General features: G+C 40.3%; 1 protein-coding gene and 1 pseudogene across 7 annotated transcripts in view; both read left to right on the forward strand.

Annotated features, from left to right (window-relative positions):
• Positions 1-20,726, forward strand: part of ABCA6 (ATP binding cassette subfamily A member 6) — a 60,653-nt gene that overhangs the window by 24,862 nt on the left and 15,065 nt on the right. For all 7 annotated transcript variants that reach the window (XM_060082417.1, XM_060082421.1, XM_060082416.1 and 4 more), the window contains 11 exons: positions 1,462-1,600; positions 2,284-2,374; positions 3,849-3,988; positions 7,240-7,356; positions 8,575-8,743; positions 9,544-9,710; positions 12,075-12,208; positions 13,920-14,057; positions 16,819-16,926; positions 18,018-18,191; positions 18,417-18,530. In XM_060082417.1, coding sequence (XP_059938400.1) covers positions 1,462-1,600; positions 2,284-2,374; positions 3,849-3,988; positions 7,240-7,356; positions 8,575-8,743; positions 9,544-9,710; positions 12,075-12,208; positions 13,920-14,057; positions 16,819-16,926; positions 18,018-18,191; positions 18,417-18,530 — 1,491 coding nt within the window. The remainder of the gene's footprint in view (positions 1-1,461; positions 1,601-2,283; positions 2,375-3,848; positions 3,989-7,239; positions 7,357-8,574; positions 8,744-9,543; positions 9,711-12,074; positions 12,209-13,919; positions 14,058-16,818; positions 16,927-18,017; positions 18,192-18,416; positions 18,531-20,726) is intronic.
• Positions 18,646-20,359, forward strand: LOC132478428 (protein transport protein Sec24A-like; annotated as a pseudogene).

Consider the following 20,726-nt stretch of genomic DNA (forward strand, 5'->3'; position numbering starts at 1 on the left):
CCGTGACTCATTTATTTTGTAACTGGAGGTTTGTCCCTCTTAATCTCCCTCACCTATTTCTCTCATCCTCCCACCCCCTCCCTTCTGGCAACCACTGGTTTGTTCTCTGTATCTGAGTCTGTTTCCATTTTGTTCTGTTTGTTTGCTTGTTTTCTTTTTTAGATTCCACATGTAAATGAGATCATATAGTATTTGTCTTTCTCTGTCTTATTTCACTTAGCATAATACCCTCTAGGTCTATCCCTGTTGTCACAAATGGCAAGAGTTCATTCTTTTTAATGGCTGAGTGACAGTCTATTGTATATATACACCACATCTTCTTTATCCATTCATCTATTGATGGACACTTAGGTGGCTTCCATGTCCTGGCTATTGTAAATAGTGCTGCTATGATCATAGGGGTGCATGCATCTTTTTGAATTAGTGTTTCGGGGGTTTTTTTGGAAAAATATCCAGAAGTAAAATTGCTGGATTGTGTGGTGGTTCTATTTTTAATTTAAGTTTTTGAGGATCCTCCACACTGTTCTCCATAGTGGCTGCACCAATTTACATTCCCACCAACAGTGCACGAGGGCTCACTTTTCTCCACATCCTCACTGACACTTGCTATTTGTTGTCTTTTGGATAAGAGCCATTCTGACAAGTGTGAGGTGATATCTCATAGTGTTTTTTTGTTTTGTTTTTTTTTGTTTTGTTTTTGCGGTACGTGGGCCTCTCACTGTTGTGGCCTCTCCCGTTGTTGAGCACAGCCTCTGGACGTGCAGGCTCAGCGGCCATGGCTTACGGGCCCAGCCGTTCCACAGCATGTGGGATCCTCCCGGACCGGGGCACGAACCCATGTCCCCTGCATCGGCAGGCAGACTCCCAACCACTGCGCCACCAGGGAAGCCTCATTGTGGTTTTGATGTGCATTTCCCTGATGATTAGTGATGTTGAGTATCTGTTCATGTGTCTGTTGGCCATTTCTTTTAAAAATGTCTATTCAGATTCCTTGACCATTTTGTAATCAGATTTTTTTTTTGAGTTGAGTCGTGTGAGTTCTTTGTTTATTTTGGATATTAACTCATCGGTCATATCATTTGCAAATATCTTCTCCCATTCAGTAGGCAGCCTTTGGTTTTGTTGATAGTCTCCTTCCCTCTGCAAAAGCTTTTTTGTTTGATGTAGTCCCATTTGTTTATTTTTGCTTTTGTTTCCCTTGCCTGAGGAGACATATCCAAAAAATATTGCTAAGACTAATGTCAAAGAAGTGAAGCTCTTCTTTTACCACTAAAAGTAGTAGAGTTTTCATTATAATATATCAGGAGAGAACCTACTATGTTTAACCATGAGTGTAAGTGTATTGGATATACATGCTTGGATAGTTTTTATTTTGCTTGGTTTTGATTGTTTCCCATGCTCTAATGTGGAAACAATTAACATGGAAGAGAGGCACAGTTTATGTATCTTCATTGTCTGTAGGTTTTGCTATTAGATGAGCCAACTGTGGGATTAGATCCCTTCTCAAGACATCGAGTGTGGAGCTTCCTCAAGGAGCACAAAGCAGACCGTGTGATCCTCTTGAGTACCAACTTCATGGATGAAGCTGACATCCTGGCTGGTAATTGTTGGTTTTATCTCAGTATTACAATGAAGAATTTGTGAAGTATTTATTCCCAGGGCAAGACCCCTGCTCTTGTTACCTTGGTGTGTCTATACTGCATAGGAATCTGGGGGGTGACAGGCATCTAGTCCCACTGTAGAATTCCTCACCAGCAGGACATATGTTGGACTGTGAGTGCTAATAAAAAACTGATTTTTTTTTCACATCAGCTTTTGATTAATTTCAACAACATCCCAATCTTCTTTCATGTATATTTGGTTGAAAAATATCCACTCGTCCTTTAGCATCCAGAGTAGAAAATATGCCCATGGAATTTATGATGTGGTTTTTTTTCAAGTATTGGAGGGCACGGAAGTGGACTGAGATGCATAAGCTCATTTAAAAAAATTTTTTTTTAATTTTTTGGCCACACCACGTGGCATGTGGGATCTTAGTTCCCCAAATAAGGGTTGAACCCATGCCCCCTGCAGTGGAAGCATGGAGTCTTAACCACTGGAAAAGCTCATTTTAAATGCATCCATTTTAATGCATGTTTTAAATGTTTGAATGCCCATTAGATGGAGTTATGTCCCCATAGGACACGTCTCCTTTGGAAATCTGAACTCTGGCGCCTCCTCCATATTTTCTAGAGGGAAAAAATGACTCCTCTCATCTTTTCTCTCTCACTTCTTTCTACTCAGATAGAAAAGTGATCCTGTCCAGCGGGAGAGTGAAGTGTGCCGGCTCCTCTGTCTTTTTGAAGAGAAGATGGGGTTTTGGATATCACTTAAGGTAAAGCCTTCAGGGACAGATGGGATACATGGCTGTATCTTCAATACTGGTGTATCATAAAGGTAGAGCATTCTGAGAGAGAACTGGCCTTCTGCTTCATCTCTGCTCAGCTGGATTGATCTGTGTTTCCCAGTGCTGTTCCTGCACCTTCACTAACTCTAGGGATCGGCCAGATTTCAAAAAGAGAAGCCCGGGCTGGCTAATGGCAGCAGGGCTGCTTCATGGACCACTTTCCAGGTAGCCGCCCCATGCCACCTACACCTCAACCTTCTCCCCACCCTCCATCGCCTCAGCTGATCCATGCAATCCTGAAGTAGATTTTCATCCTTTCAGAGGGCACAAAGTCAAATACCTTCAGAAGCTACTATCAACAGGAAGTAAATCTGGTGGCAAAGTGTGAAGAGGACTGTGCCTAACAAGAAAGTGTGTCCAGGGGCTTCCCTGGCAGTGCAGTGGCTAAGAATCTGCCTGCCAATGCAGGGGACACGAGTTCGAGCCCTGGTCCGGGAAGATCCCACATGCCGCAGAGCAACTAAGTCCATGTGCCACAACTACTGAGCCTGTGCTCTAGACCCCACAAGCCACAACTACTGAGCCCGTGTGCCTCAACTACTGAAGCCCGCGCGCCTAGAGCCCGTGCTCCGCAACAAGAGAAGCCAGTGCAATGAGAAGCTTGCACACCACAACGAAGAGTAGCCCCCACTTGCTGCAACTAGAGAAAGCCCATGCACAGCAATGAAGATCCAACACAGCCAAAAATAAAAATAAATAAAATTTGAAAAAAGAAAAAGAGGGGCTTCCCTGGTGGCACAGCGGTTGAGTCTACCTGCCAATGCAGGGGACATGGGTTCGTGCCCCGGTCCGGGAAGATCCCACATGCCACAGAGCGGCTGGGCCCGTGAGCCATGGCCGCTGAGCCTGCGCGTCCGGAGCCTGTGCTCTGCAACGGGAGAGGCCACAACAGTGAGATGCCCGCGTACCACAAAAAAAAAAAAAAAAGAAAGAAAGAAAAGAAAAGAAAAAGAAAAAGAAAGTGTGTCCAGGCTAAAAGAATTTTATGAAAAAACCTTGATGGCCACACAAAGCATGCATGAAGGGCAGATTTCCCGATTAGACACTAATTTTCTGATATCTACACAGTCTGGTGTAATAATTATTTTCCCTGAGAAATCTCTTCTGCCTAATATTCTCAACTCCCTCTGTTTATCTTCATACTTGATATATAGTTTTAATTACTTTCCATATTTATTTGTGTGTTTATAGTTGTTTTGAGCTGATATACCTTCTCTATATAGACCCTAATATTTTTCAAACCGATGACTTTATTATTATTATTGTTATTATTTACTCATTTTGTTTGTTCCCTAATGTCGAGTGAAGTAATACACAAAGGCCAGAAATCCAACAAAAACTCTATTTTTGTGGTAGCAGTAGAGAAAATACAAATGAATTGTCTTTTCCTTTTATGTATTAGTTTGTATAGAAATGAAACATGTGATCCAGAAAAGGTAACATCCCTCATTAATCATCACATCCCTGATGCCAAACTGAAAACAGAAAACAAAGAAAAGCTTGTGTATACTTTGCCTGTGGAAAGGACAAATAAATTTCCAGGTAATTTAAATATGATTACAATGGAATGAAATTTGGGAAAGTGTTCACGTTATTATTACAGTTTTCATTGCTTAATGGGTTTGGATCTTGCTTTGGGGTTGGGTTTTTTAAAAAGCTGAACTTGAGATGTGGAGTTTAGTGCAGCTAATCTGTTTGGTAATTGATGCCTAGAAGCATCAGTGGGGAAAGGGGACATGAGACGGGGGAGGGGAGGAAGCCGGGAAAGTTTATGTTATCGTCATCGGGCAGGTTATTGCAATAAGCAGTTGAGGTGTGAAACCACTGAGAGAAATAAATCAATAAGTAAGAAGGGGGCTTCCCTGGTGGCGCAGTGGTTGAGAGTCCGCCTGCCAATGCAGGGGACACGGGTTCATGCCCCGGTCTGGGAAGATCTCACATGCCGCGGAGCGGCTGGGCCCGTGAGCCATGGCCGCTGAGCCTGCGAGTCCAGAGCCTGTGCTCCGCAACGGAAGAGGCCACAACAGTGAGAGGCCTGCGTACCGCAAAACAAAAAACAAACAAAAAACAAAAAAACAGTCTCATTTGGATGATTCAGTCTCTTTAGGCGAATACTCAGGAATTCAGATTTAGTCCCAATGTGCAAATACGGCAGCTCTCTACGTCCTTGTGGTAGCAGGGAAGATGGTGCCCTCAGGTCCATGGGCTGTATGATGCTCTTCTGTTCCTGGACTAATGTCCAATGAAGTGCAGCTAGCTTACCTTCTTTTTCAGTTGAGTAGGGGGAGTAGTGAGGTATATGCTGATACCACCACTAGAATGTGTCACTTAGCCAGATTCCCTGGTGTAGGTGTGTCAGCCCATGGCAGCCTTGTATGCACACCCCAGGCCTCTGCCAGTCCAATGATGTACTTATGTCCTGTAGGACATAAGGGGACTCCCAGTCCCCCGCATGCCATGTGCAGACCATGGGGAAATGCAGTGCCTCTGCAACCTCAGGGCTCCTCTAGTTCATCTCAGTAATGCTGCTGGCCTGTCACACACCCACTGTAGAAAGTGGTAGGTGAGAGGCTTCTCAACAAAGCTTGCATCCTCATCCAAGTACCCACCATGAAAGAGATGCACAATCAGTGTTTATCAGGGACTCGTTACATAAAAGGCACTGCTCAACGTGCAAGGGATTAAATAAGACATACGTATCCCTACCCTCAAGGAGCCTACAGGCCGTTGGGTGAGGAGAAGTGGACATACACAATAAATCAGGCTGTGTTACAGTTGTATCATAAAGTAATAAACATATGGATGTGACTGGTGTCACGCTGGGGTTTATACAGAGTGGTCGCCGACAGCCACAAGAAGGAAATGGAAAGCGTTCCAAGCAGAGGGGGAAAGGGGTGTCTGGACCACAGTGAGCGGGGGAGGGAGCGGCTGGCGGGGACGGCTGCCGTCGTAAGGGTAGAGACTTGCTCATATGGAGCTTTGGAGGCTGCTGTGTGGTCTGTGAATTTTATTTTAAATGCATTGAGAAACCACTGAATGTCATTAAATGGGGCATTGATGTGATGTGACATAATTTCATTCTCTGGATATAAAAGAGCACACAGGGTAGAGAGGAACAAGAGTGGACCCTAGGAGACCAGTCATGGGGCCATATCAGAGGTAAAGGTGATTGCTTAACCGTGGTGCCAGCTGAAAGATGAGTGGAAGTGGTTGGATTTGAAATATATTTGGAGATAAAGTCAAAGAATCTGGCTGATGGCCAGTCTGAGAAGCACAAGAAGTGAAAAATCAAGTGGGACTTTTGACTTAAATCACTGGGTGGAAAGGGTGTCATTTAGTGTAAAATGATGACACGTACAGTTGGGTAGGATGGAGAAAAGGGAATTAATGTTCTATTTTGGAAATGTTTACTTTGAGATGCTTTTAGACTCCCAAGTGGAGATGTCAAATGGCCAAGTATATAGTTGGATTACAAGATACTGGAAATCAGAGAACAAAATCAGACAATTGAACTTGGGAATCACTGGCATGTAGATGGATTTAATGCAAAGGGATTGGGTTAGTGAGAAGGTTACATAGGACTGAACCCTCCGGAGGAAGTAGAGAAAGAGTCAGAGGGTGGTGGCAACCAGGAGCCCCCGACGAACCTGAAGGAAACACAGGAGCATGTGTTCTTATCAACTCAGGGGAGAAAACGTTTCTAGAATAAGGGGCTAGTCTGCAACTTTGAATGTCACTGAGTTAAAAAAAAAAAAAAAAGACAGACGTACCAAGTTAAAAGAATAAAAACAAACAACCCCCCCCCAAACCTATTCATTGAATTAAGAAATCTGGAATTGCTGATGACCTTGAAAAGAGTAGCTTCTGTTGGGGGGATAGGGTAGCATTTGGATTTGTGTAGGTTAAGTGTGAAGAGGATGCGACTAATGAAAGAGAACAAAAGAGACAGATCTTTGGAGCAATGTGTGTGGGAAAGGAGTAGATTTGTTTTGTTTTGTTTTCATTTTTGCTGTTGCTTGTCTTTTTTAAAAATTTATTTATATTTTATTTATTCATTTTTGGCTGTGTTGGGTCTTCGTTGCTGCGCGTGGGCTTTCTCTAGTTGCAGCAAGTGGAGGCTCAGTAGTTGTGGCGCACAGGCTTAGTTGCTCGGCGGGATGTGGAATCTTCCCAGATCAGGGATCGAACCCGTGTCCCCTGCACTGGCAGGTGGATTCTTAACCACTGCGCCACCAGGGAAGCCCCTGCTGTTTCTTGTCTTTGTTCAGTGGGTGATCTTGCAGCATTTTTGCCTCTGGTTTGGGATGACCCAGTTCATGTAGGAGAAGTTGATGATGCAGGAGAGAAAAAGAAGAGACCATTTTGGGAAGTCCTTAAGATGCCCAAAGGGATGGAATTCAGGACACAAGTCAAAGAGGTGGGCTTCGGTGGGAGCAGCTACAAATCACACAGAAGGGAAACCAGGAACAGGGGTAGACATATACATTGATTTGTGGTGTGAGAAAAGGATGCTCTTTCTGACTGCTCGTCTTTCCTCAAAGTTTGCAGGCATTTCATGAGCTGTGGACAGAAGATGGAGTGCAGAGGGTTTGAGGACAGAGGGAGAAGCCTGACATGTTCATTTCAGAGAGGGAGAACATTCTAGTGAAATTTTGCTTTTGCTTACTGTGATATTCCAAAAACATAAACTTTTTGCACAATACTCTGCATCATCTTTTAGATAAGTATTTACTTACTAGGTTTAGTTGTCGGTGTGGTATTTCAAATGTATCTATTCCCCTCTGTTGCCTTAGACCTTTTCAGTGATCTCGACAAGGGTTCTGGCCTGGGCGTGTTGAGCTATGAGGTTTCCACATCAACTCTGAATGAAGTCTTCATGAAACTGGAAGGAACATCAACTGCTGAGCAAGGTAAATCCATCTGTATACTTCATGGAAGATCAATTTCCAAATGCTCATGTATCAACTTAGTGTTTATAATGTCTTATGCATGATTCACACTAAGGAATGTGACAACTTCCAAATCTGACTCTGCCATTTGGGAAAGGCTCTCACTGTTTCTTAACATTGTTATGAGGACTGAACACAGATCCCTTCTTGGAGTATCCCAGATTTCCCTTTGGAAATGATTTGCTTCCTATTTCAGCAGCTTTCTCCTACCCCCAGATGCTCACTGCTTCTTGGATACTTTGAGGATGTCAAAGCCTCTCAGTCAGGGTCATGAAGTCTGAGCAGATGTTTCTTACAAAAATCGCCCTTAGCTTGTTCATATACAGATTTCCGTTAAGGTCTTGATGAGGAAAAGGGTTAAATAATCTCCTAAGGTGTATTTTATTTTATTTCATTTCATTTTATTGTATCTTTACTGATTCTTTTTTTTTTTTTTTTTTTGACCGCACTGTACGGCATGCGGGATCTTAGTTCCCCGACCGGGGATCGAACCTGCACCCCCTGCAGTGGACGTGCAGAGTCTTAACCACTGGACCGCCAGGGAAGTCCCTCCTAAGGTGTATTTTAATGGACAATAATAAGAAGAACTGTCATTTTGCAGCCTCTGTGCCAGACACTTTGATCGATGTGTGGCTATATTGCAATTACCTTCTCATAATAACCTTTATAACAAATGCCATTGGCACGCTTTTACATATAAGAAAATTGGACAAACCACAGTTAAGTGACTTGCCCCAAATCCTGCTGCTTGTAAGGCATATATTTGGGAATCAGGTACAGATCTGATGGTTTCAGAGCTGATAATCTTTCACATATACTTCTAAATTATTGATAGCTCAACAGTAGATATTTAGGCATCCAGGATTGGTGGTTCTTATGGAGGAGACTTCTTGAAATCCTTCAGAATATTTTCACTTATGGGACCTTCTCTGCCTTCTCAAAGACTGGGTATAGTGAGATCATCCTTTCCTGAGTTCCACTTTTGGTATGAATTTGGCATATTTTCCCCACTGAGTTTATTGAATGTGGACATCATACACATAATTCTTTTCTTATGTTCTTTCCTTTGTAACCACGAACATTCTAAAACAATTTGTAATATTGCTAAAAAGAGAAAACTGTGATGCCCATGGTGGCATTAATAATGTGTGTGTGTGTGTGCAAATTTTGAACAAGCAGAGATGATGGGGGACACAGGACGCCTACCTGAAATGGATTCATCTTGCTCTTCTCTCCCTGAGATGCAGACGGCTGTGAGTGCCATGGACCTTTGGAGACTGCAGTTCTGTGCAATGGCACGGCTCCGTTTCTTAAAGTTAAAACATGGGAAGAAAGCATTTTTGACCCTGTGAGTATCAGAGCACGTGGTTTGTTAGATAGCGAGTAACAAGAGAGGGTTAAACCAGGAGAAAAGTAAAAACTAGAATACAATGGAATATTACTCAGCCATAAAAAAGAACGAAATAATGACATTTGCAGCAACATGGATGGACCTAAAGATTGTCATACTGAGTGAAGTCAGACACAGAAAGACAAATATATGATATCCCTATATATGGAACCTTAAAAAATGGTACAAATGAACTTATTTACAAAACAGAAGTAGAATCACAGATGTAGAAAACAATCTTGTGGTTACCAAGGGGGGAAAGAGGCAGGAGGGATAAACTGGGAGATTGGGATTGACATATACACACGACTGTATATAAAATAGATAACTAATAAGGACCTACTGCATAGCACAGAGAACTATACTCAACACTCTGTAATGTTCTATATGGGAAGATAATTTTAAAAAGAAAAAAAGAAAAGAAAATTGTTATCTTGGATCTAAAAAAATAAACAAAAACAAACAACAACAAAAAACTAGAACGCGATACCCAACGAACATTCCTGCCAGAGCTGGATAAATGTAGCATTTGATTTTACCAAAGGTGGGAATACCTGTATGTTAGGTCTGTTTAATTCTTATAGTTTGATAGCCTTGTGTTTTATTGCAATGCCTTTTAGTACTGTGTGGTGTGCAAAGGTGTAGCTTTCAAAATTTGAGCATCTATTATAGATGGCACTCAGCAAATATTTGTGAAATGTCTGGCTGAATAAATAACATTGTTATAGATTCATATGGTAAATTTTCTTTATTGGTAGATTATTTGTATTTGGAATTGCAATGTTCCCTCTGATTGTGGAAAGCATGCTCTATGCTGTATTAAATCAGAAGACTGATTGGGACTTTAAACCCGAACTGTATTTCCTCTCTCCTGGACAACTTCCCCAGGACCCTCGTACCAGCTTACTGATCATCAACAACACAGGTGAATAAAAAACAAAATTTAAGTCCAGAAATAAATTATTTTTATTGTTAAATAGCACATGTAGAGTGGGGGAAAGCAAATTATAAGGGAATAAAATGTGTATTTAAACCTCACTTATAGAAAACAACTATGAGGAATGATGCACGTTTGCTGTGACTTTGGAGATGGTGGGACAAGACAGAGGAGGCTGAGTCACTATATAACCTTTCTCCCTATCAGCCTGTCTGTTTGACTATCCTAAGTTCTTACATGAGAGGGAAATAGATTCCTATATTTACGGAACCACTCTATTTTTACATCTGTTTGTTACAGCAGCCTAACCTATGCTATAAATGTTATACACACTGATTGATATGTAAAAGATGGCATTTTTCTTTCTTTTTTTTTTTTTTTTTTTTGGTGGTACACAGGCCTCTCACTGTTGTGGCCGCTCCCGTTGCGGAGCACAGGCTCCAGATGCGCAGGCTCAGCGGCCATGGCTCACGGGCCCAGCTGCTCTGCGGCATGTGGGATCTTCCCAGACCGAGGCGCGAACCCATGTCCCCTGCATCGGCAGGCGGACTCAACCACTGCACCACCAGGGAAGCCCGAGATGGCATTTTTATACCCTATGCCCCTCCAACAAGATCTAGGAAGATTCCTTAAGACCATTTGGAACCCGTGACCTTGTTATCCTAAATGATGGCCAGTTGGTTTTGCCTAGTTGCTTATTTCACTGTAAAGAAGAAGCTTTTATGTTTCTCCCTAAGGTGTTAAAAAATAGATTCAGAGTACGAGTCCTCTCTTGATGACGTCCCCTATGCATTCCAGTTTTTATATCAATTCATGACTCAGAGGTCTAGATGTCTACTCTTTTAACCAGGGTGGTCTTTTCGTTCCTGTTTCTCATTCTTCTTGTTGTTTTCCATTTGGGTTTTAGAAAGCAATTTTATTCACTCTGCTACCTTAAAACTGAAAGTCTTGCTAATTGTATATTGGATTTCCAAGATCTAGAATTGTTCCTTTACCTTTCAGTTTGTTGTTGTCTCCTGTATGTATTTTCCTGTCCAGTTACTCTGAGATCCATGTACTTGTGTTAACCTACTCATTTTTTTCTTTTCTGTACTCAGCTGTTAGCTGTTTTGTGATGTAAGTGTGGCGCTTCTGTGCCATCTTGTTCCTCTTTTCTCAGAGTCTGATGACTGTTGGTTAGATGTTCCTCTTTAATTGGAGCATCCCTGTTTGCCTGGGTGAATGTGGGTCACCACGAAGGTGTCCTACTCAAGTGATTGTGGAGATGGCGTGGGATGTGTGGATGCCCCAGGAGGCATGGAAAGGTTATTTTGTGTGTGTGCGTCCCTTTCCCACCTGGTGAGAATCCTGTCATCCAGGGCTTGGCCCTATTTTTCCGATCCTAGTATGAATCCCCATTTCAAAGTTCAAATGAGCAAAGAAACACGAGTCCTCCTTTTTCCTTTTTCACTCCATCCTGTCCTGTCCTCCATCCTCCAGACATCCCTAACTTTCTGGAGTTACTTTAGATCTTGCCCTAAAGTAACTTCCCCAGATAATGTCTCTTAGAAAGTAATTCACGGTAGCCGCTGCCTATTCTGTGTGAAACACAAGGCGAGGTTGCCTTTTTCAAGTGTGGTTAACCAGTCAGTGAGCCTGACCATGGCTTCAGAGCTCAATTTGCCCCTTGAATTTGTCCACTCTGGGTTTAGATATTCTGGAAATTGGTTTTACCTCCGTAGCTGTTGGCTCCCGGCTGCTCTAGGCTGCACAGTTTTCTCAGCTCTTATTTCTGTCAAACAATCCTGTCTGCTTTCTTCTTTAGGGGTGTATCAAACACTTTGATTGGATAGTGGCACTCATTTCCCACTTCCAAAGGAAAAATGTATTTATGTCATATATATGTAAATATGTAAAATATGTGTACCTAGTATACATACACATACATATATTTGCTTTTCTGTTATTTTGGAGAATAAGGGAGAGAGGAGAGTTTATTACTGGCCATTTTAGGATGGCTAATCTATAAAGTACTTCTCATACAATTATTTTATTTTCACAAATTAATGAGTTCAAATGTATTTTTTAACCAAAAGTCAGAAAATAGTTATCGTGTTTTAATGGTCACATGTTAGCATGCATTAAATAGAATTATAAAGCTAACTCATCCCAGCATAGGATTTGGTAAACAGAAGATAGTATAATGGGTTCTCTTTCATGGGTGAATATTATTATTTTGATGCCCAAAGACACATGCCTTTACATGATATTCTATAAATATTGATTTTAAATTGTGTATGTGGTTTATTTTTTTAAATTGTCATATATGTTCTTGCTTTATATGATGCCCTTCTGCTATTGACTTCATACTAGAATCAAATATTGAAGATTTTATACAGTCACTGAAGCATCAAAACATACTTTTGGAAGTAGATGACTTTGAAAATAGAAATGGCACTGATGACCCATCTTACAATGGAGCTATCATAGTTTCTGGTAAAAAAAGGGTATGCTTGCTACTTACCTCTTGTTTTTGCTTTTATGAAAAAAATTAAAGTGCTACATTTTAACTGTTTTAAAAACTGCAGAAAGTCAATCCAGCTAGTATACAGCGACTTGACTTAAAAACGTTTGGGGTTATTGAATAAACTGTGAAATTTAAATAAAACATTTTTATCTTAAATTTTGAATTAGATGATTTTTTTACATTTGAAAGTACCTAAATGTCGTTTCATTATTCAGACTCAATAAAATGTTAGACCTTAAAAGTACCAACCCATATAATTATGAATTTAAGAAATCCTTTTTAACGACTACCCAAGTGATATTTTTATATATTGAGAAAATACATTAAATACCATAATAGCCAGATAAAATCTCTGAGGGAAAACTGTTCTCAGTTTATTATTTAATATGTTTCAATTTGGGTAAAAGAGTATAAGCAGTAGAGATCCTTTCACAGGAATAAAACTATTGAAAATACATCCCAATCTTGAGTAAAACTCTGAGTCTTACTTAAATTCCAGTGCAAAGCTGGGAGCCAAATTAAATGAAGCTACCTGTTTGTTTCTTGCTACAAGGGAAATAAAAACAGAAACAAAAGGCTTTGAAGATGAATCACTGAATTCAGTACTACCTAAAGTAGGCACATCATAAAAAACGTAATCTCTTTGCGCCAACTCTAGGAAACTACGTCGCTTGACGTTTGCTTTACTTGTTACTTATCTGTGGTATTTCTTGCATGAACTCTTGGTAATATTGAACAATACTGAGCCTCTTGATCAACGCATGAACATTTTTATAAACATGAAGATCATAAATATTTTCTTAGAAACTGTGAAAACGCTTCACTGGCAATGTAACCATGAATATTTTATTAACCCCATACTTATCTCCTACCGAGAAAATCAGGATTCCTTTGCTTGCTCACTGTAAGCTTAGTGTCTCCTTTTCAGGGCCACTTTTTTTGGTTGTTTTTGTTTGTTTTGTTTTTTGTTGTTTTTTGCGGTACGCGGGCCTCTCACTGTTGTGGCCTCTCCCACTGCGGAGCACAGGCTCCAGACGCGCAGGCTCAGTGGCCATGGCTCACGGGCCTAGCCGCTTTTCGGCATGTGGGATCTTCCCGGACCGGGGCACGAACCTGTGTCCCCTGCATTCGCAGGTGGACTGTCAACCACTGCGCCACCAGGGAAGCCCCAGGGCCACTTTTAAATCCTGTTAGATGAAATTTCCTCATAAGCAAAATGAGGAATTAGTAATACTAATAAAATTAGTAATACTAATAACTCCTAATATCAAATTATAAATAAATAATAAATTACTCATAAAATTATAAAATTAGTAATTTTATAATAATTTTAAACTATAATAACTTTATACTATAATACAATTTTATACTATAATATATTAGTATAATTAGTATAATAGTAATTTGAAAATTACTAATAAATTAGTAATCCTAAGAAAAATTCATATTGCCAGCTGTGCTATCCACTGTGCTAGGGCCTAATATACATTATCTCATTTAAACTGTTTAACAACCCATTTATTCTCCCCTTTCACAGAAGAGGAAGCTGAAGCTCAGAAAGGCCAGTTAACTTAAAGATGGCCACACAGCTAGAATGTGGCATTGTTAAGCTCTTAAACACAAAACCTTTTTCTTTGTTCTTTAATGATTTAGGCTTAACATTATTTTATCTGTCTTTGTTTTATTTGAAGGATTATAGATTTTCAGTTGTATGCAATACCAAGAGACTGCACTGTTTTCCTACTCTTATGAATATTGTCAGCAATGGGTTACTTCGAATGCTTAATCATACACAGTGTATTCGAACTGAGAGAAGCTCATTTCCTTTTGTAAGTATTGGATTTACTCATTTTCCCTCTTTAGCTGTTAAATATTCATAATGGATTGTTAATCCTAAAAATTATTTTGTCCTAACTTTTCAGACTATACCTAACAAAATATGATTTTTTTTCTTAAGTTATTATTAGAGAATTTGCATGGGGGAATTTTGTTCAATATTCGGTCATAGTCTCCTAGGGAATCGTCTGAAAAAATACATAATCGATTGCAGAAGTGTATTGGAGAGAGAGAGAGAGGGAGTGTGTGTGTACAGTGAATTGGAAATCAGGAGCACTTGTAACCCAGCTTTAGAATCTTATAAATCCAATGTAATTTGTTGGTGGACCCTTCACTGACTGAAATGAAGGAGAATTTGCCAGCTCTTGGGCTATCTGCCATCTGATTAATTCCTTTACTTACCCATCATTGCTCTGCATTGCGAGGGTGCCTGGTACCCACAGGCTAGTTTTCGGGTTTCTTTGTCAGCTGGCTGTAGGCTGGATTTAGACCGCAGGGAGCAGTGATAGGAGCTGGGACAGCAGAAGGATCCCACACCCTTTCCCACCCATGTAACCATTGTGTGGTTAACTTCTCTGTATTTTAAGTACGGAAGGTAGTTAAGGTTTTCTGGTTAGACCCTGATTGATGCCCAAGAGGGATCTCTCGAAGCTGACTCCAAACTGTTCCAAACCAGGAAGTTGGAAGAGCAGGAAACCCAATTAGAAATGGCGCCATCAGAAAGGGAAGCCCACATTGTGACAAAGAGGTTGAATTCACTTTGGGACTTCCCTGCCTTAGTGGTGCTGGGAGTACCTGTGAGAGCAGGCGGATGGGATATACTTGAGCTGCAGCCAGCACTGACCATGAGAGCGGGGATGGTGCCTGGAAGGAACGCTCTAGAAAGTGGGACCAGCTGGTAGAAGAAAGAGGTAGATGTCACGCCCTCTTGGTCCTTTAGTTTCCTCATTTTATTGCTTGTTTGTTCAGGATCAAAATGGACCGAGGTCCCATGGTTATTCTCTTAGGCACCCCCAGAGGCACATGCCTTTCTTCTTTCAGCCATTCTTATAAAGACAGTGATGCATTTTCCCATCTGGTGAAAAATTAGAATTTGTAGATGTAGCCTCCAAAGCCTTAAGTAAAGTTTGAGAATTATTTTGAGACAGGCTACTGCACTGGTCTCCTGTAATTAAATCCAAGAGGCAGCTCTGTACCCCACCTGAGCATAAACCCAGCTGCAGACAGACATTGATTTGGGGGTAGTGATTTGAAGTTCATCTCTCTGAGGACGGGCTTGGTGTAATGAGTTTTCCTTTTAAGGCTGTGCTTCAGATGCATCCACTCAGCTGCCAGTATCTTCACATCTTCATCGCTAGGTTTGCTGAGAAAGACGTGTTGCTCAGGGCTGAATAATCTATTTCTCTTGGATCATCATTCCTGAGTTATCATCTTTATAATTGTCATAAAAAAACCTGCATAACATAAAACTTACCATCTAGTCAGTTTTGAGGGAACACTTCAGAAGTGTATTCACATTATTGTGAATCAGATCTCCAGAACTTTCTATCTTGCAGAATTAACACTATATACCCATTAAACGAGAAATCCCCATCAGCCCCTCCTCCTGGCCCCTGGCAACCACCATTCTACTTGCTGTTTCTGTGGATTTGACTCATACAAGTAGGATCACATACTAGCATTTGTCTTTTTGTGACTGGCTTATTTCCCATTTCCCTTATGTCCTCACAGTTCATCCGTGTTGTAGTGTGTGACAAGATTTCCTTCCTTTTAAGGGTTAATAATATTTCATTGCGCTTGCATACCACATTTTGTTTATCCATTTTTCTGTCCATGGACATGTGGTTGCTCCCATCTCTTGGTTTTTGTGGATAGTACTGCTGTGAACACGTGTGTGCGGATATCTCTCTGAGACCCTGCTTTCAGTTCTTTTTGTTATACACCCTGAAATGAGTCCTGAGTTATTTTTCACTTCTCTTTTTTCCTAGGAGTTGAAGCCTCACGTTAAATGATCAGAATCTATTTTCCCTCCCACCTCCATGTGCAGAGGTTGATAAACTTGCTGTACACTTTTCTTTTCTACTTTGTACTTTAATTTCATTTTTTTTGAAGTATAGTTGGTTTACAGTGTTGTGCCAATCTCTGTTGTTAGATGTTCACTTTTGATTTTTCAGTATTTCAAAAAGCCCGTACTTTTATGATGATCAGTATTTCATTTTTTAATATTTGTTTATTTTTTAAATTTATTTATTTTTGGCTGCGTTGGGACTTCATTGTTGCGTGCGGGCTTTCTCTAGTTGTGGCGAGTGGCAACTACTCTTTGTTGCAGTGCGCGGGCTTCTAATTGCGGTGGCTTCTCCTTGTAGAGCATGGATTCTAGGCACACGGGCTTCAGTAGTTGTGGCATGTGGGCTCAGTAGTTGTGGCTCGTGGGCTCTAGAGCACAGGTTCAGTAGTTGTGGCACACGGGCTTAGTTGCTCCGCGGCATGTGGAATCTTCCCGGACCAGGGCTTGAACCTGTGTCCCCTGCATTGGCAGGCAGATTCTTAACCACAGCGCCACCAGGGAAGTCCCTTTCTTCATTTTAAAAAATATTCACTGGTTTAAAGTACTTTAATGTATTGGATATCTTTAATTAATTAATTACTTTTGTTGTTTATTGATTTATAACATTATATAAGTCTTATGAACATGACATTATATTTTCACCTCTGTGTACCCTACAAAGTAAAGAGTACCTTTTATACTTGCAGAATTATGCACTGTTCTGGACTGGGTTGCCAGAAGGGTCCTTTTTCTTATTTTTCGTCGTGTGCAGCATTTCTCCTTACATCGCCATGAACAGTGTCAGCGATTACAAAGTAAGAAATGGGAGAAAAAAGAAAAGAAAAGTAGTTGTATTTTAAATGCTATGTGTTTTCTCACAGGAAAACCTTTTAACATATGTTTAAATTAAATAATGTAGTTAAACATTATTTCTATCAAGTCAGAAATTTTACTTCTAAAAACACAAAGTACTTTTTTACTTCAAAATGACAGGAAAAGTGCAATAATCTGGCAGGGACTCAAATTAATCTAAACCTTCAAAGGGGAGTATTATAAAACTTTCAACAACATTATTTCCTAACTACAAGGAAGAAATCATCTATGTCATAACTGAGGACCACAGTTAAGACTTGAAGCCACTTTCTACCATGGAGAATACAATTTTTTGGTTGTATTTGTATTGGGTCATGCTCATTGTCCAGGCAAAACAGTTACATCGAATTTAGATAAGTCATCTCTTACAATTCTGAGTCATTAACTCTCCCAGAGCATATGTGGATAATGAAGGACTTGCTGTTCTTCAGATTACAAAATACCATTTCTTTTTTTTTTTTTTTTTTTTTTTTTTGGTGGTACGCGGGCCTCTCACTGTTGTGGCCTCTCCCGTTGCGGAGCACAGGCTCCGGACTTGCAGGCCCAGCAGCCATGGCTCCCGGGCCCAGCCGCTCTGCGGCATGTGGGAACTTCCCGGACCGGGGCACGAACCCGTGTCCCCTGCATCGGCAGGCAGACTCTCAACCACTGCGCCACCAGGGAAGCCCCAATACCATTTCTTCTGAAGGAGACTCACGCCTTGGTCATTAGGAGGTCTACTGCTCGATTCGTTCTTCATGAGTTGAAGTGGTTTTGTGACTCAAATCTATCAAATAAAATAATACTCAGTTTCAAAATGCCCACCTTGATGGACTTGGCTCTTTAGACCTCAGCTTCCTAAACAACATGCACAGAATTAAAATTATGAACATTTTAAAATTTTAGATTTTTAAAAATAGGTTTTAAAATATTATATTAAAAATTTTTAAGTATTTGAATATTCGATTATATTTATCTTTACAAATCTTCCGACGTGTTTGCTTTGGATTTGGATTTCAACTGAATCTATGTATACACTGTGTTTTCCCATTAGAAGAGAACTAAGTCCCAGCTGTGGATTTCAGGACTCTTCCCTTCTGCTTACTGGTGTGGTCAGGCCCTGGTGGACGTTAATCTCTACAATTTCATTCTCCTTTCAATGTATTCAATTTTCTACGCAGCAAACATGGTGCACATTCGTCTTGCAAGTCGAGCTATACTTGCTTTGGTGAGTCATACGTGACATAGACAGTGTCTTATACGGGAACTCATAATGAATTTTAATATTGGTGCAATTTCATATAAACACGAGGTTTTCATTTTTATTCTGTCATACACCCAAACAAAAACCATGCAAAGTGCATGTGTAATGAGAAAAATAAAAATTTTTGTAACCTTGCCCTCAGTTTAGATTTCATTTTTTGACTTTGATATTTATTTGTATTATCTTCAGGCTGTCATTACACTTGGTTACGCAGTTTCTCTTGTCTTCCTGACATACATGATATCATTTATTTTTCGGAAGAGGAGAAAAAATAGTGGCCTTTGGTCATTTTGCTTCTATATGGTAAGTATTTACACAGAGTTCTTTTTTAAACTTTTAATGTTACATTAAATATAGTCACATTTACCTTGAACAATGGGGAAAATTGATACCTTAAAATTACACCCTAGAAAGGGGAGGGGATGTAACATGTTACTGAGTCAAAGATGTTCCCGGAGAATTCATGTACAACCTTGACTAGAATTGATGGAGAACCTTACAGAGAACCTGATGCTCAAGATGCTGTCATTGAGTTACTGGATCCTTCAGAACACAGGGCTTCATGGCAACACTAGAACCAAAATTGGCTTTATAGCATTTGACAGCACAATCCATTTCTACAGTCTTCAAGAAGGTCTCTCTTAAACTCAGACTCTAATAAATTTCAGAGATCAAAGAGGTTTTTATACCTATGCCAGAGGAAGTATCTGTAAATATAAATGAAAGATTACTGAAAGTCCAAGATTACTCAAAACTTGGATGGAAATGTTTACCAAGACTCTGGAGATGCCTAATCCCAGCATTTCCGGTGCTTTTTAGCTGAAATCCCCAGCTGGTGGTTAAATGTCTGTCTTGTAAACACAGCTCCCAACTCTTGGAAGTGGGAGTCCTGAAATCATGAGAGGAACCCAACCAAAGCCCATCTGCTAAGAAAATATGTATGACATCATCAACTGATTTCTATAAGAAATTAGTCTTGGACTGTTCTGGTCAGCAGTTAGCTGTTGACTTATCCCTTCTCAGTGGACAGTATTCTGATTTCATGTCTCTAGATTGTACTTGTCGGTATTCAGCAGGTAGTGCTTATAGGGATACCTTACTTGGAAGACTGGCTTTGAGGCAATCATGAAGATTTGGTGCACCCAAAGTCTTTGCATTCATGCTTTGCATTGGGAATTTTTTTTGTTCAGTCAACAAACTTAATGCTTTTGCCTAATGTAAACCCAGATCCTGGGTAAGCAGAACAGATATCAGTCTGACTAATAGTTGATTTCTTTTCAGTCTGTACTCTTGTATATGTCCAGAAAATGTGGATGAAGAATTCGTGTCCACACTTTGTGTATTCTAGTAGTTTCAACTCTGAACAAAGTCTCTTTTGGAGCTGATGTTGAAGCAGTGTCAGTGTTATTGGCCAGTACGGCTGTTGACAGGTCTGTTACTGTCAGGATGAGTGAGGGATGAAATATCCTAGTGAGTGACCTCAGAGACACTCTTTGAGCATATTGGTCTTTAGTCCTAAGTCATCAGCAGCCTGGAGTCATGGTTCCTTTTTCTCTACTCTTTGTTTGGGCTCTCCTTAAACAGAAACCATTCCAGACTGAGATAAATGGGTGTCTAGATTAATGCCTTTTTGCTACATGTCAAGCGAGAAGTCAGCCCCTGGTTTACCATATGCTCACCATTCATCCTGGTTTGTACAGATATGACAATTTCTCAGATGGGGGCACACTTGACATCACCAGTAGAACCACACCTTCCTTACCCCTTTATCCTTCAGCTTTCAGTGGAGAAGCAGAGTAGGGGTGGAACTTTTCTTATGAATGCAGGCTCTGGAGGGATGTTTGGGTTGGAAAAAATGGGAAAGAATTTTTTCAGCCAGGTTTCAAAGTGCATCACCTCCAACAGAATATGACAGACCTTCCAGAACTTGATACACCAGAGTCTGCCAGTGCAGGAGCTTTCATCTCTTGGCTTAGAGAGCAGAGACCATTTTTTCCCTAATTCTTTACATAATAAGGGATGAAAGACTAATGAGGGCAAAGTTCCTTCAATACATGGTAGAAGGCAGAATCAAATCTGCATTATCTTATCGTGAATTCCTCCTGCATAATTCCTCAGCTTCCAGTGAATAAATGAACAAACGAAGAAATCTGACTTTGTTATTTCTAAGGAAAGTCATGATAATACAGACATCTTTTCTATTAGGTTTGTGGATTAATGTGATGGTTAAGATCTTCTTACTGTGATATGAGCAACCTTTAGCAAATAAAGGACCATGGCAGAGGAGTGAACATTTGACTCTCAAAAACCCTCTCTTTCAAATCGAAATATATCTACAGATGATCAGATACCTCTTTTCCTTTGCTGCTAATTATTTTTGAATTATTATGGATTAAAATAAGACAAAGCAGTATTGCAAAACCAAAGTAAATTTTGTAAAATAAAAATTTCTCTGTTCAAAATGTAAAAAACACACCATAGTATTACAGTATAATACTT

The sequence above is a fragment of the Mesoplodon densirostris genome, chromosome 18 (assembly GCF_025265405.1).
Source record: "Mesoplodon densirostris isolate mMesDen1 chromosome 18, mMesDen1 primary haplotype, whole genome shotgun sequence".
NCBI classification, from domain to species: domain Eukaryota; kingdom Metazoa; phylum Chordata; class Mammalia; order Artiodactyla; family Ziphiidae; genus Mesoplodon; species Mesoplodon densirostris.